The sequence below is a fragment of the Hyperolius riggenbachi genome, chromosome 8 (assembly GCF_040937935.1).
Source record: "Hyperolius riggenbachi isolate aHypRig1 chromosome 8, aHypRig1.pri, whole genome shotgun sequence".
Lineage (NCBI taxonomy): Eukaryota > Metazoa > Chordata > Amphibia > Anura > Hyperoliidae > Hyperolius > Hyperolius riggenbachi.
In genome coordinates, this window is record NC_090653.1 from 240,317,138 (window position 1) to 240,334,327 (window position 17,190).

Here is a 17,190-nt window from a genome sequence, read left to right on the forward strand (position 1 = left end):
TGCATAGCCAATAATAGTCAATGGGCCCGTTTCCATTTGTCAGGAAATCTGTGCGGTGGACTGTGCAGAAACAAATCTGCACAGCAGAGCCATCAGAATTTGCACACCACAAGGCTAGTGTGCGATTCACATGTAATGTATTTAATAGGAAATTCGCATGAGTTTTCGCTATGCTAATTTTCCATGCGAATTTGCATATGCAAAAGCACACAGGCACTGACATCGCATACTTACAAAAATACACGAAAACGCATGCGAATTCACATGAAAATTTGCATACAAACGCATACCATAAACCCTGCCTCCTAACGTCTAGCCCTTATGCCCCTCCCCTTCAACCAAAAAAACCCAAACATTTCGGCAATTATCCCAGCATCCAAATTTCCAAGTGCAGCCAAAATCTCTAAGGGCATCTATGGCGGCGCTCAAATTTCCGCGGTGCCGGAACTGTCGGTGCCCGAACTTCCTGCTTCCATTTCCACACCTTGTTTCCTCCATTATTCTTAGTGAATCGGGAATCCAAGCCCAGAGTACTGGATGCAGTTCTCTTCAGCGATACTTTATGACCCTCGTCCCTTTTTACTTCACTGCAGATGTTAGGTGTGGCAATGGCAGATTGTAGAATGTAAAAAGCAGATTTCCAGAATCTACATTTCAGTCTCTTTTTATAGCAGAGGTGATAATATGCACTGTAGGGGGTTTATTTTGGGAAATTTCAGTTCCGCTGTAATCTATATTATCTCATCACAGTCTCCTGTTATTATCCTGTGTTTGTTTTTGGCACACGCACATGCTGTAACTATCACTGTATTGCTTTCAGCGTTCTGTTTACCTCTTACTAAAACTCAAATTCATAGGGCCAGTGCAAACAGACCGCAGCATAAATACACTGCTACCGCAGTAAATGAACGCATTGCACCGCGGGGCTTGCGTTGGGCTCATATTGCAGAGTTTAAACAGACGCAACACAATAACAAAGCAAACTCAAATCAGTCTATTACAGTTATCAACAATCTTTTCTATTCATCAGAAAAGCACAATGGCAAAGCGAACAACACTAAGCTAAAAGCAACCGAGCCTGGTAACCTTCAAATTTATTCTCAATTAACAAACCTTCTCAGACAAGTATATAATTTGCTGTAGGTACCGGTGTCTCCTCCCCTAGTGCCTCCACCCCACTACCCTCCAGATTGTAAGCTTGCAAGGGCAGGAACCTCCTCCTAGCGTTTCGTATTCTGCTGTAAAAGTCATCATATGAACATGTATTGGTGAGTTCAGAACTTCTAGCGACTGGATAGTGTACTGGCTTAGGGCTCTGCCTTTGACATGGGAGCACCTACCGGTATTCAGTAAGAAGTCATTGGACAAGACTTCCAAATACTGTACGGTGGCCCTTGCGCGTGCCCTTAGTGGCTGCAGCTGTTGAGCGCTTTGAGTCCAACAGCAGAACAGCGCAATACAAATGTTAGGATATTAGGATTATTCTCATGTATCTATGCTCCCCAACATTTGTTTTGCACTGTATACAGGGCTACAGAAGATGTTGGCACTATATTAATAAAAAAATAATAATAATAAGAAGATCTTTGTTCATATCATTAATACAGAAATTTCCACACATCCTGTGTAGACAGGAAGTCATGGATATGCTCATAAATATAAACACAGAACAGCAATAAAAACACAAAAGAGATTTTTAACCCGTTTGGGGCCACGTGTAGTTAAAACTAAGCTGCACCTGTGGCTACCTAAAGGTGCCCATACATGGTACAATTTTTCGAACGAAAAATTGAACGTTATTGTATTGTGTATGGGCAGCCTGATAAGCCTGATGTGGCGTAGTTTTAACGCAGGTTGATCCAAAGCACGGGATGCAATAGTGCATCCCCGCCGGCACTGAAAACAGCTGTCTAAGCTGAGCTACCTAACTCGATTAGGAGCCATTTTTATTGGCTCCTGACCTCCTGATCACTGTTAGCCAATCACAGTGATCAAGAAGTGTAAAAAGAAAAAGAAAAAAAGGCCCTGTGGTCCCAAAGTAGCTAAACTCACAAAGGAGCTAAAAACCTCCCCTATTTTTAGTAAACCTGAGCCAAACTTTGCTTAATCTAATCTCTGCCATAGTCTATAAAAACCTACATGAATAACATTGTTTTACTACTGACTAGTACGACCTAACACTGCTAGCCAGTGCTGGAAAAGTCGCTGCCTTACTTTTAAGTAGGCTGCCATCTTCCTTCCTATAAATGAATTACTTAAAGAGCTTCCATTTCTAAGTACAATTTTGTGGCACACACTAAAAAAGTTGCCTCTGCCTCTGGGCTCCACAAGGAGGACTATGTTTACACTACAGTGGCACTGCAAAGTCGAGAAATTAGTCAGTGGTGCCGACTTTCACAATTTTTCCCAATGGCGGAAGAGGCTCACAGTGAACAAAGTAGCTATATACTGAAAACAGTAAGGTATGCGATGGAATTGTTTTTGTGAGGGGAACACATTTATAGCTTTTGTTGAGTTTTCCTTTGAATTGAGGTACAGAGAGTCAGTAGGTTAAACTTGATGGGTACATGTCTTTTTTAAAACCTAGATGTATGTGGTTAGCCACACACTTCTGGCTTGGCTTACCCAAATGTTTTAGAACATGTTAAACTGTGGGTGCTTAACAGGCTTTAAAACATACATGTCAAACTCCAGCCTGTGGGACAAATCTGGCCTGCAGAGCCTTCAAATTTGGCCCCCAAATGGCTTGCATTATGTTTGGCCCACTCTAGACCACCAGGGAAGCTATATTGGAGGTAAAGCCCGAGATCACCAGGGAAGCAATATGAAGGAGGGGGAAAGCACCAGATACTAAGAAATTGTAAAGGGAAGGGAGAATTGGTCACTAGTTACCAGCCAGGGAACTGTATAGGCTAGGGAGGGGACCACTAGACACAAGGGAACTGTATAGGTGAGCGCGGGGGGAGGGGGGGCACTAGACACCAGGGAACTGTGTAGGGCAAGGAGGACCACTAAGCACGAGGGAACTGTAAAGGGGAAGGAGGACCTCTAGATACCAGGAAACTTATCTTCTCTGGAGGAAAGAGGCATTAGACAGAGGGGAACAGTATAGGGGAGGGCCACTAAACACCAGGGAACTGTATAGAGGAGCAAGGGGTCACTAGACACTGGGGAACTGTATAGGGGAGGAGGGCCATTAGACACTAGGGAACTGCGGTTAGACTGCGACTTGCTCCCAGTGTTCATATTTGTCCCTTTTTGGATTTGAGTTTAACACCCCTGTTCTAAAACGAACACTGCTTCACACAGCTGTGGTCAGCAGTAGACAGCGACTATTCAGCTGCGCCATACCTATGAACTTTAACGAGAAAACCACTGAGGCAATACAAATGCAAGGATTAAAGGTGGTTTACAGTCCCTAAAAGGTGCAAGTAGTGTCCATAATAAACGCCCTAAACCATGTTGCCTTTAAAGTGGACCAAAACTCCTGTACATCACACAATTAAAAGCCTTTATTCCACATATAGTTGCTGAAGAAATTCACTTCTCTGTGCTCTGTGTTTGTTTAGGCAAATCAAGCTAATTAGGCAACTGTGAGCAGACTGCAGGAAAGCTCTACCTTCTGCAACCGTTAAACTAAGTAAAACTTCAGGTTTTTAAGGATTTCCATAAACTTTAAAGATTTCTTTTCCATTAAGGTTATCAAGGCGTGGCTTATCTTTTAGAAAAGAGAGGACGTTCTAAATTTAGCTCCACTTTAACATCGCACCTAGGTACAGGCTGGGTGATTTACATAGGCTAACACAATTTGCGTTTTACAGCCATTAAACGCCCGCAGTTTAATGGTCACGAAGAACAATTGTGTAAACCAAGCCTAAGACAGCTTGTACGCAAGGAAACAAAAATAGATATTTGCAAATATGTTGCAGTACCTGGTATAACTTAGTGAATACTTTTATTTAATACATCTTTGAGTTCTCCTTTAAGAATGACGCCAACATGTTTTAGAAAAAGAGGTCATATTTCATCTGTCAAGAGGCTTTTGCTGAAAATAAACCAGCAACATTGTCAGAGCAACTTGCTAAGCAGAAAAGCAATCAAAGGCAGATTGTTAGCAAGCCAAAACGCAGAGGTGACAGGGAAGTAGCCAGCCGGTGGTGACAGCAGGAGGGGGGTTTGGTCTGACCGTGAGTGCCGGTGGGGGTTGGACGGGATCTCTACAAGATGCATGTAGCGGCCACACTGGCAACTGCCAGTCATAATTACTTAATTACAGGTATTTCAGTGTGAGATGACAGCTAGTCTACAGACAAGAAGGGACTTCTATTTCTGCCCTATAAATAAGGACCATGCTGACTGCATCCTGGCCAGTGACATCTCTGGTAGGTGGTGCGGCTTTCCCTATATTAAGTTAAATAAACTTCAGTCGGAAAATGCTTCATTTCCTCCTGAATGCCTATAAAAAAAAGAAAAAAAGAAAAAGAGCAACACTAAAACAAAACAAGTATACGTAAAAAAATAAACAAACTTAATTTATACCTCCAGACCGGGAGCTCCTGGTGGCCCAATTGGTCCCTCATCTCCCTAGAAAAGAAACAAAATGACAGGTCAGAAAGAGAGCCTCACCTACTCTCATAGGTTATAAATTACAGCCTGTTATTATAACACATGCCAAGCCGGGGAATAGATACTTTATGTGTTCTCGTTGTTCCTCTGTCTGTGTAATTTATGATGGTCCATGAAAAGCGAGAGATAATGGTTTCTGTAAACCAATTTAGGCTGTAACCCAGTAAAGATCTGGCATCTATTATCTGGTATTTGTGTCCTTTAAAACAGAGTTTCCAATACTTCATTTATCCTAAATTAAATTTAAAACCGATCCCCGTCTCTGCTCCCTCCAACATTTTATTTGTCATCTAAGGAATTTAGAACCAACTGTATAGTCTTTCTTCCAGCTCAGCTGTCTGCTAAGTAAGGTGCAAGCTGATATACAGACACATCTTGGCTTATGCTGTCATTGGCTATCTACGAGCGGCCAATCAGGAAGAAGCAAGGCAAGCTCTGTCAGATGCACCTTGGAGGCTGCTATCAAAAGAGGATGTTCAACCTGACTAATGGACATATGCAAGTAATCCTCAACTGTTTCATTTGCTCAAACATCAGACATGATGATGCCACCATGGCTGTCTTGTACCTGCAGATAGTGAAAAAGGAAATCCAAATGCTCTAAACCCCCAAGACGTATTCACTAGAGCAGGATCCAGTCAGTTAAGCCATAGCAAGTAACAGAAAAGGAGCGGCAGACTTCAGTAGAGTTCATAAAAGCTGGTATTTTTGGGGGGAAGAAAATCCACACAAAAGACATGGACATCCACAGGATCAAACAGACACTTGTCTCACCTGTTTGATCCTGTGGATATCCATGCCTTTTGTGTGGATTTTCTTCCACTAAAGAATGCCGGCTTTTATGAGCTCTACTGAAGTCTGTGAATCCTATTCTGTGATCTGCAGATATTTGTAATAAGCTACGTATGGAATTTTATTACCCACAACCAATGTTAGTAGAAAACCTCTGCATTTGCATGTAAATACCGCCCACTTACCGGTAAATCTAAATATAAGTGCTACTCCTGTGGTCTATTCTCAAGGAATTGCTTTTGTGCCTTTCTTGAAGCTAATAGGAGTTATTAGTTATTAAATTTTGTTTTCACTGGGCATTCTATTGTACCTATATTGGAATGTTATCTTAATTTAGACTGTCTACAATAGCTGTATTATACAGCGTTTGGCTCTACTCAGGTTATGATGTATGACATTGCTGTTTTACAGATAGTTTGTTTCGCTTGTATGTTATGGAGCTACCCTAAAATTATAAATTGCCAGATTTGCTTTAAGCTTGCATGGTTTCACAAAAATATTTGTCTATTCCACACCTTTATGGTCCAAATATCTTTTTATAGTCCAACATTGCCATAGGAGGACTTCAGCTCATATAACATGTTGTTTGGAAAGTGTCTGAATTCTCTTCACTAAAAATTCCATCGTTTTGATGGCACCATTTTCAGGAAAAATTTAGTAAACACACTCTGAAGAGATTACACTCACAGGAGATGCACACTGGAATGGGAAGCTAGTGGTGTTTCTCTGACTGTTTCCATGCAGACAGAATTCACAGTGGTCAAGGTTAGGCAATGCAGGATAAAAAGAGTACAGTCCTACATTTTCACTCTAAGCATTGTTTTTAGTAGGAGGGCTTTTCAGTCTCTTTTAGTCCCCTATACTTTCCAAGTAGTTTTGGGTCACCCTGAGCTGCCTGGGTATTCTGTCCTACATTTTCAGGATCTAAATGTAAGCAAGGACTGTCCCAAACTCTACTGCTGAAGTTAGGGCCAGTTCATGCTATGTCCACTTCCGGATCTTTTTCCAGAACGGATGGCAGCAGAACAACAGACATATGGACAAGACCTCATGCTTTTCCATGGGAGAGCCCAGACTGATTCACACAACTCTGTCAATTTTAGTTCCCCAATGTATGAACCTGTCCTCCATAACAGAGGATGCTGAGTGCAGCAGGACTGCACCACCGAAGTGTAAAGTGTATCTGTGCTACACAAATACACTGCCATCTCTGCATAGCCACCAAATCCTTACAATTTGAAGTCTAAAGGTTCGCTAATATGTTCACTACTGACTCCAGGGCCAGATTTAGGGATAGGCCACAAAGGCCCTGGTCTCGGGTGGCTGCAGTCCAAGGAGGCACCTGGACATGAAATGTGGTTGATACAAATGAAAGAAAAAGCTGCAAATGGGGAGCAACACATGAAAAAGGGAAGCTAGTGCTCAAGGGAGGCGTGCATAAAAGAGAGGGGCTGCATACATGGATGATATGCATGGAGGAGGGAGCTGCACATAAAATGGGAGGAGCACTGCTATACATGGAAAGGGAGCCTCAACATACTTGGCCTATGGTTGATAAAAGTATAAATCCGGCATTGACTATCACATCATCTAAGAACATAATCCTGGGGGCACAGACAGCTTACTTAGATCTGTAATACTACAGTTCTTCCGAGTCTACTCACACTGGAAATGGACACAATACACTGATAAGGATGGGCTATCCAAATGACTGGTACTCACATCAATCCCCGGCTGTCCTCTGGGCCCTGGGAATCCTCTGGCTCCCGGCTTTCCCTGCAAACCAGGAAAAGAGAAAGAGGGTCTCATAAAATAAAGGGTGAATCTCATAGGATGCCTTCAGACGGGAAAGAGTGAAGCAAAGGAGCGCCAGTGCCGTTCTGCCATGGGACAGCATCCAACGTCAATTTCATGCTCGAGAGTTTTGGAGAAGCCTCAATACAAACAGGAGAGGCTCAGGCACTGCCACTGCCAGTACAATCTCCAGAAATCTCACTCTCAATTTAGCATTTTGTTTTGCTTTACCCGTCGATAACAGCTTAGGACAAGATTTGGCACGCTGAGGATATCTCACCTTTAAACCTTCTGGTCCGTTTTGTCCTGGAGGCCCTATGTCCCCTGGAAAACCCTGCAAAGAGGAGAAGAGAGCGTTACACCTGCAGGATGAGGGCTAAGCGGAGGGCAAAGTCCTTCCTTCCGATTTGCTTCCAACTAAAACAGAGGTAGCAGAGTGCAGCCTTGGTGTCTGACAGGACAGAGCCCATCTGAAACTGGTTACTGGAATTACAGCAATATACTACGTGACTGATTTTTTTTGAGGGAGAAGTGAGTACAGACATAGCACATTCACTTTGTATCATGTGCTGCTGTGACTTTCCTGGTTCCCAAATGTAATAAAGAATCTGGAATATGCAGATATACGGGAGGTGCGCACATCATTCAGCTACAGCAAGTTTCATTGCATTGAATCTACACCTGGCTGATTTCCAAGTATTTTTCACACTGCAGAGCTTGTGGGGAGATTTATAAAGTCAGGCGCAATGAAAAATAGGGTAAAAGAGTAGTATATGCCCATAGCAGCCAGTAAAGTTGTAACTGCTAATGAATTAAGGCTACTGAATGGTTACTCTCTAGACAACCACTCACTAAATACCATTTGGAGCTCATCCACCCGTGTAAACTAGTTTTGTGCCATAACCAATTGGGAGGCAAGGCATTATGTTCCAAGGAAATAATAACTTTGCAAAAGCATTAATGTGCGCAACTTGGATTTACTAATACTGATAGGGAATTAAACTTCAGGAATCAAATTTCAGCTGCTGTGAAATATTCCTTGTTTCATTTGAGGAACATTGTAAGACGTAAGCACCTCATTCCTTCAGAGGACCTTCCAACCCTAATTCATGCCTTCATCACATCAAGCATGGACAGTTGCTGTACCAAATAAACCCCTACACCACCTGCAGCCGGTGCAGAATGCTGCATCAAGGCTGTTGCAACATAAAACCAATACTTTGCTGACTACACAGGTGCTGGTTTTGAATGCTGCGTAACAGTTACCTATAGCAAATAGATATAATCATTAGAGAAACTATCCATCAAGGGTCGAGTTCCCTTTGGACATTGATTGCTTTGTGGCTTACTTGTGAAGCTTGAAAAGCCTCTACCCTTATTGGAACTCCCTTTGTTACACAGCCACATTCCTGAGGCCTGCAGCCTACCCTTGTCTGTTGCTCACTATCCTGGCTACCAAATTGGAGAATTCTCTTCAAAATTAGAATGCTAACACTCAAATCTCTACCCAAACCCAAGCCCCGGATACCTGAAGGATTTGTTGCAACTGCGTCACTCCTCCCACAACCTCAGATCAACAGGATCGAAGAACTTAACCACCTCCAGAGTCCAACTAAAACCCTTTGGAGCCAGAGCTTTCTGTCATGCTGCTCCTACCCTTTGAAAAGCCTTGTCACACCCAATCACGACAGCTTCAACCCTGGGGGCATTTCAATCGTTTCCGAAATACCAACGGTCTACCCTGGCAAATGTGTTGTGTTTAGTTGCGCTGAGTTTCTGTTTATGGAGCTTGTTCCAAATTGTCAAAGTCAGTAACTTGCATGTATGAAAAACACGAGTAACAGAAAACAGCAAACATGATAAAATAAAAATAAATTAGAACCAGGGCTGGATTTCTGGAAAGACCACAAAGGCCCGGGCCTTGGCCGCCGGCTACAATCTGCAGGAGTGTCTGGATGTGCAATAGGGGTTGCTACAAATAAATAAAAAAAAAAAGGTTGCAAATGGGAAGCAACACATAAATAGGGGAGCTGTACATAAAAGAGAGGGGCTGCAGTGGATTGATGTTGAACATGGAAGGGGGTGCTACACCTGGAATGGGCGGAGAGCTGCTGCACATGGAAGGGGAGCCCCAGCAAACTAGGCCTAGGGGCCGAAAAACTATAAATTTGGCCTTGTTAAGAATAAAAGGTGAAATGTGTGAATAAAGAAAAAAAAAAGAAGAGAAAGAGAAGAAAAATGCAGAGGAAAGAGAAGAGAAAAAGGAGAGGGCAGAAATAAAGGTGGTAGGACAGAGAGAAGATTGGAAGGAGTTAAAGGACAACTGTAGTGTACGGTATATGGAGGCTGCCATATTTATTTTCTTTCAAACAATACCAGTTGCCTGGCAGCCCTGCTGATCTATTTGCCTGCAGCAGGGTCTGAATCACATCAGAAACAAGCATGCAGCTAATCTTGCCAGATCTGACGATAATGTTAGAGACACCTGACCTGCTGCATGCTTGTTCATGGTCTATGGCTAAAAGCATTAGAGGCAGAGGAGCAGCAGGATAGCCAGGAAACTGGTATTGCTTAAAAAGAAATAAATATGGTAAATATGGCAGCCTTATACCTCTCACTACAGTTGTCCTTTAAGAAGTGACTGGGTAGTGTAGGCTCTGACACTGGCAACCTAGGTTCGAATCATGGCTCTGCCTGTCTAGTAAGCCAGCGCCTATTCAGTAGGAGACTTTGGGCAAGACTCACTGCTACTGCCTATAGAGCGCGTCCTAGTGGCTGCAGCTCTGGCGCTTTGAGTCCGTCAGGAGAAAACCGCAATATAAATGTTCTGTGAGTTAACTGTGAGAAGAGACGGAAACAGGAGATGACTGAAGAAAAGAGGAAAAAAAGATAGCAGAAAGCAAAGAGAAAAGAAAGAAAGGAGAAAAAAAGGAGGAATAGTAACAGGAAGAAGAGAAAAGTGAAGAGATGAATCTGAGTGAAGAGGGTGCAGATACGTTAAAGCAAACCTGTCACGTCACAATGCATGACCAAGCTAGTGTACTATTAAAGTTCAGACATCCCCTTGTGCTTGCAAGCACCTGTGATAAGCGACGTTGGTGTGATCGATGCAAAATATTTCCATTCTACTCTGCAGCAAATTGTTGCATGATGGCTTCAAACTTATCCTCATCCTATAATCATTTAATTCCAATTATTAATCCTGACGTCTCCATATTATTAAAGCTACTATACGGGGCATGTTGGTCCTAGGACCAGACACAAGTAGCGCAGCATTTTGGATTGATTGATAAGTCTTTCATCCTTGAAGGCCACAATATAACACTGTAATGCCCAGACTTTATTATGTGCGAGGCCGTGTGCATTTTTGCCTACACGTGCCTGTGTTTTCCTCTGTTAGTTATTGTGCTAGTGATTACTTTGTTTTACAATGCTAAAAGCAATAAAAGGGAAATTTCAGCCAACGCAGATGCCGCTCTCTTGTAACAGGATCGTTCAGTTAAGAGTTACATCCAATTTCAATGTACACAACACAATGCAGCCTGCCAAGACCATGATCTAAAATTTCTGGCTCTGCTGCACAGCCAGAGTACAATGAATGCTGTTTTACAGTCCCCTGGATGCTGGCGGGACTTTGTTGAGCCGCACTGCAGAGCACTGGGGCACTGGAAATAGGGCAGGGATTCATACAACCGTCCTCACTACTAAATGGGATGACTCAGAGTACTATCGTGACATCATCAGGATCATGCTGAACACCTTGAATGACTCGAGCATCCTGTTCTCTTCCAAGCTCAGCTGTAATTTGCTATGTGTAAAACATCTGGCATTGCAGGAACTGTTCCTGTACTGGACCACTCCCTTCATACAATGGTGCCACCAGCCTACCAGCTATGTACGTCACCAATGTAGAGGGTAAGGAGCTGCAATAACGCCAAGCAAAGACTCGCCAAGGCTTCTATTCATTTAACTACACTAGACTGTTAAAGAGAACCTGAAATGAGAGGAATATGGAGGCTGCCCTCTTCATGCCTATAAACAATGCCAGCTGCCTGTCTTTAGTGCTTACGCTCTGCCTCTAACACTATAAGGCTACATTTCCTCTGTAAAATTGTGTTTTCACATCAGGAAAATCACATGAGATTTGTCTGAAAATTAAAAAAAGGCATGGTATTTTACATGCGTTTTTATGTGAATTTTCGCATGCAATGGCCCTGATTTACATGTTCTGCCTAGTAACATAGTTCCTTATTCTGGTAAGACTACGAACTTGAAAATTTGCATTTCAATGCGATTTTTCGCATTATATATGAAAAATCATTTACAACATGTGAAAATATAGAACAGGCTGTCAAAGTTTTTTTCCATGCCTACAATCACATGCAAAATCCATGTGCAAAGTGTACTTTACAGAGAATATTACAAGGGCAAAAGAGGCGCCCAGGGTATGATAGAAACTAAGTTAAAAACAGTTAAAAAGAAAAAAAAGTTGAGGTGGCTTACCTCAAATGAACACACAATCGTACGATGAATGTGCTCTGGCAACGCGTTTTGTGGAACTACGCCCACTTTGTCAGGCCAAAGAAAAGTGCCCAGACAGTGCTTAGAGACAAATTTAGTCGCTTCTTGATTTAGATTGAGGATTGAGCTTAAAGGGGAACTGAAGAGAGAGGTATATGGAGGCTGCCATGTTTATTTCCTTTTAAGCAATACCCGTTGCCTGGCAGCCCTGCTGATCCTCTGCCTCTAATACTTTTAGCCATAGCCCCTGAACAAGCTCGTGGCAGATCAGATGTTTCAGACTTTAAAGTCAGATCTGCCAAGACTAGCTGCATGCTTGTTTCTGGTGTTATTCAGATACTACTGCAGAGAAATAGACCAGCAGGGCTGCCAGGCAACTGGTATTGCTTAAAAGGAAATAAACATGGCAGCCTCCATATACCTCTCTCTTCAGTTCCCCTTTAAGGCAACTGGCAGAAAGAGTACAAGATCGGACAGCATGGAGTGCTAACCCATAGACTCACCAACAGTCGGATACGACTGAATGGATAACATAATCATCAAATTTGGCTCTAAGCACTGTCTGGATGTGGGGGGGAGACACAGGCAGTAGCAGTTCATGATTAATGTTTCCCATAGCTTTGTACTGCATTGGGCAGTACACTGCTGGTGGGTCCAGCAATCTAAAGAATATTAGACAAGATTTTTGCTAAACCCCCAATATTATAAGTTCAAAGTGGAGGCACAGGTAAACTATCAACATTCGGGTGTGGTATCAATCATATAGCTGATGTACTACCAACTGACCAGTGTATAATCACTTTAACCACTTGAGGACCACAGTCTTTTCGCCCCTTAAGGACCAGAGCCTTTTTTTCCTTTCAGACCACTGCAGCTTTCACGGTTTATTGCTCGGTCATACAACCTACAACCTAAATGAATTTTACCTCCTTTTCTTGTCACTAATACAGCTTTCTTTTAGTGCTATTTGATTGCTGCTGCGAGTTTTAGTTTTTATTAAGTTCATCAAAAAAGACATGAATTTTGTCAAAAAAATGACTTTTTTAACTTTCTGTGCTGACATTTTTCAAATAAAGTAAAATTTCCTATACATTTGAGCGCAAAAGTTATTCTGCTACATGTCTTTGATAAAAAAAAAAAACATTCAGTGTATATTTATTGGATTGGGTAAAAGTTATAGCGTTTACAAACTATGCTGCCAAAAGTGAATTTTCCTATTTTCAAGCATCTCTGACTATTCGGACCCCCTGTCATGTTTCATGAGGTGCTAAAATTCCAGGATAGTATAAATACCCCCCAAATGACCCCATTTTGGAAAGAAGACATCCCAAAGTATTCAGTGAGAGGCATGGTGAGTTCATAGAAGATTTCACAAGTTAGCAGAAAATGACACTTTGTGACTAAAAAAAAAAAAGTTTCCATTTCTTCTAACTTGCGACAAAAAAAAAAGAAATCTGCCACGGACTCACTAAGCTCCTCTCTGAATACCTTGAAGTGTCTACTTTCCAAAATGGGGTCATTTGTGGGGTGTGTTCACTGTCCTGGTATTTTGGGGGGTGCCTAATTGTAAGCACCCCTGTAAAGCCTAAAGATGCTCATTGGACTTTGGGCCCCTTAGCGCAGTTAGGCTGCAAAAAAGTGCCACACATGTGGTATTGCCGTACTCAGGAGAAGTAGTTTAATGTGTTTTGGGGTGTATTTTTACACATACCCATGCTGGGTGGGAGAAATATCTCCGTAAATGACAATTTTTTTATTTTTTTTTACACACAATTGTCTATTTACAGAGATTTTCTCCCACTCAGCATGGGTATGTGTAAAAATACACCCCAAAACACGTTATACTACTTCTCCTGAGTACGGCGATACCACATGTGTGGCACTTTTTTGCACCCTAACTGCGCTAAGGGTCCCAAAGTCCAATGAGTACCTTTAGGATTTCACAGGTCATTTTGCGACATTTGGTTTCAAGACTACTCCTCACGGTTTAGGGCCCCTAAAATGCCAGGGCAGTATAGGAACCCCACAAATGACCCTATTTTAGAAAGAAGACACCCCAAGGTATTCCGTTAGGAGTATGGTGAGTTCATAGAAGATTTTATTTTTGTCACAAGTTAGCGGAAATTGATTTTAATTGTGTTTTTCACAAAGTGTCATTTTCCGCTAACTTGTGACAAAAAATAAAATCTTCTATGAACTCACCATACTCCTAACGGAATACCTTGGGGTGTCTTCTTTCTAAAATGGGGTCATTTGTGGGGTTCCTATACTGCCCTGGAATTTTAGGGGCCCTAAACCGTGAGGAGTAGTCTTGAAACCAAATGTCGCAAAATGACCTGTGAAATCCTAAAGGTACTCATTGGACTTTGGGCCCCTTAGCGCACTTAGGGTGCAAAAAAATGCCACACATGTGGTATTGCCGTACTCAGGAGAAGTAGTATAATGTGTTTTGGGGTGTATTTTTACACATACCCATGCTGGGTGGGAGAAATATCTCCGTAAATGACAATTTTTTGATTTTTTTTTACACACAATTGTCTATTTACAGAGATTTTCTCCCACTTAGCATGGGTATGTGTAAAAATACACCCCAAAACACGTTATACTACTTCTCCTGAGTACGGTGATACCACATGTGTGGCACTTTTTTGCACCCTAACTGCGCTAAGGGTCCCAAAGTCCAATGAGTACCTTTAGGATTTCACAGGTCATTTTGCGACATTTGGTTTCAAGACTACTCCTCACGGTTTAGGGCCCCTAAAATGCCAGGGCAGTATAGGAACCCCACAAATGACCCTATTTTAGAAAGAAGACACCCCAAGGTATTCCGTTAGGAGTATGGTGAGTTCATAGAAGATTTTTTTTTGTCACAAGTTAGCGGAAATTGATTTTAATTGTGTTTTTCACAAAGTGTCATTTTCCGCTAACTTGTGACAAAAAATAAAATCTTCTATGAACTCACCATACTCCTAACGGAATACCTTGGGGTGTCTTCTTTCTAAAATGGGGTCATTTGTGGGGTTCCTATACTGCCCTGGAATTTTAGGGGCCCTAAACCGTGAGGAGTAGTCTTGAAACCAAATGTCGCAAAATGACCTGTGAAATCCTAAAGGTACTCATTGGACTTTGGGCCCCTTAGCGCACTTAGGGTGCAAAAAAATGCCACACATGTGGTACCGCCATACTCAGGAGAAGTAGTATAATGTGTTTTGTGGTGTATTTTTACACATACCCATGCTGAGTGGGAGAAATATCTCTGTAAATGACAATTGTTTGATTTTTTTTACACACAATTGTCCATTTACAGAGAGATTTCTCCCACCCAGCATGGGTATGTATAAAAATACACCCCAAAACACATTATACTACTTCTTCTGAGTACGGCGATACCACATGTGTGACACTTTTTTGCAACCTAGGTGCGCTAAGGGGCCTAACGTCCTATTCACAGGTCATTTTGAGGCATTTGGATTCTAGACTACTCCTCACGGTTTAGGGCCCCTAAAATGCCAGGGCAGTATAGGAACCCTACAAGTGACCCCATTTTAGAAAGAAGACACCCCAAGGTATTCTGTTAGGAGTATGGTGAGTTCATAGAAGATTTTTTTTTTTGTCACAAGTTAGCGGAAAATGACACTTTGTGAAAAAAAAATACAAATCATTTTCCGCTAACTTGTGACAAAAAATAAAATCTTCTATGAACTCATCATACACCTAACAGAATACCTTGGGGTGTCTTCTTTCTAAAATGGGGTCACTTGTGGGGTTCCTATACTGCCCTGGCATTTTAGGGGACCTAAACCGTGAGGAGTAGTCTGGAAACCAAATGCCGCAAAATGACCCTTGAAATCCTAAAGGTACTCATTGGACTTTGGGCCCCTTAACGCACTTAGGGTGCAAAAAAGTGTCACATGTGGTATCGCCGTACTCAGGAGAAGAAGTATAATGTGTTTTGTGGTGTATTTTTACATATAACCATGCTGGGTGGGAGAAATATCTCTGTAAATGACACATTTTTGATTTTGATTAAACACAATTGTCCATTTACAGAGAGATTTCTCCCACCCAGCATGGGTATGTGTAAAAATACACCACAAAACACATTATACTACTTCTCCTGAGTACGGCGATACCACATGTGTGACACTTTTTAGCCGCCTAGGTGCGCTAAGGGGCCCAACGTCCTATTCACAGGTAATTTTGAGGCATTTGTTTTCTAGACTACTCCTCACGGTTTAGGGCCCCTAAAATGCCAGGGCAGTATAGGAACCCCACAAGTGACCCCATTTTAGAAAGAAGACACCCCAAGGTAATCCGTTAGGTGTATGGTGAGTTCATAGAAGATTTTATTTTTTGTCACAAGTTAGTGAAAAATGACACTTTGTGAAAAAAACAATAAAAATCAATTTCCGCTAACTGTTGACAAAAAATAAAATCTTCTATGAACTCGTCATACACCTAACAGAATACCTTGGGGTGTCTTTTTTCTAAAATGGGGTCACTTGTGGGGTTCCTATACTGCCCTGGCATTTTACGGGCCCAAAACCGTAAGTAGTCGGGAAACCAAATTTCTCAAAATGACTGTTCAGGGGTATAAGCATCTGCAAATTTTGATGACAGGTGGTCTATGAGGGGGCAAATTTTGTGGAACCGGTCATAAACAGGGTGGCCTCTTAGATGACAGGTTGTATTGGGCCTGATCTGATGGATAGGAGTGCTAGGGGGGTGACAGGAGGTGATTGATGGGTGTCTCAGGGGGTGGTTAGAGGGGAAAATAGATACAATCAATGCACTGGGGAGGTGATCGGAAGGGGGTCTGAGGGTTTGGCCGAGTGATCAAGAGCCCACACGGGGCAAATTAGGGCCTGATCTGATGGGTAGGTGTGCTAGGGGGTGACAGGTGGTGACAGGAGGTGATTGATGGGTGTCTCAAGGTGTGATTAGAGGGGGGAAATAGATGCAAGCAATGCCCTGGCGAGGTGATCAGGGCTGGGGTCTAAGGGCGTTCTGAGGGTGTGGGCGGGTGATTGGGTGCCCTAGGGGCAGATTAGGGTCTAATCTGATGGGTATCAGTGACAGGTGGTGATAGGGGGTGATTGATGGGTAATTAGTGGGTGTTTAGAGGAGAGAACAGATGTAAACACTGCACTTGGGAGGTGATCTGATGTCGGATCTGCGGGCGATCTATTGGTGTGGGTGGGTGATCAGATTGCCCGCAAGGGGCAGGTTAGGGGCTGATTGATGGGTGGCAGTGACAGGGGGTGATTGATGGGTGGCAGTGACAGGGGGTGATTGATGGGTGATTGACAGGTGATCAGTGGGTTATTACAGGGAAAAAGAGATGTAAATATTGCACTTGCGAATTGATAAGGGGGGGTCTAAGGGCAATCTGAGCGTGTAGGCGGATGATTGGGTGCCCGCAAGGGGCATATTAGGGTCTGATCTGATGAGTAACAG

General features: G+C 42.6%; 1 protein-coding gene across 6 annotated transcripts in view; it reads right to left on the reverse strand.

Annotated features, from left to right (window-relative positions):
• COL27A1 (collagen type XXVII alpha 1 chain) overlaps positions 1-17,190 on the reverse strand; it is a 728,465-nt gene that overhangs the window by 255,252 nt on the left and 456,023 nt on the right. For all 6 annotated transcript variants that reach the window (XM_068248437.1, XM_068248438.1, XM_068248436.1 and 3 more), the window contains 3 exons: positions 7,493-7,546; positions 7,141-7,194; positions 4,540-4,584 (listed from right to left, as the gene is read on the reverse strand). In XM_068248437.1, the coding sequence (XP_068104538.1) occupies positions 4,540-4,584; positions 7,141-7,194; positions 7,493-7,546 (153 nt within the window). The remainder of the gene's footprint in view (positions 1-4,539; positions 4,585-7,140; positions 7,195-7,492; positions 7,547-17,190) is intronic.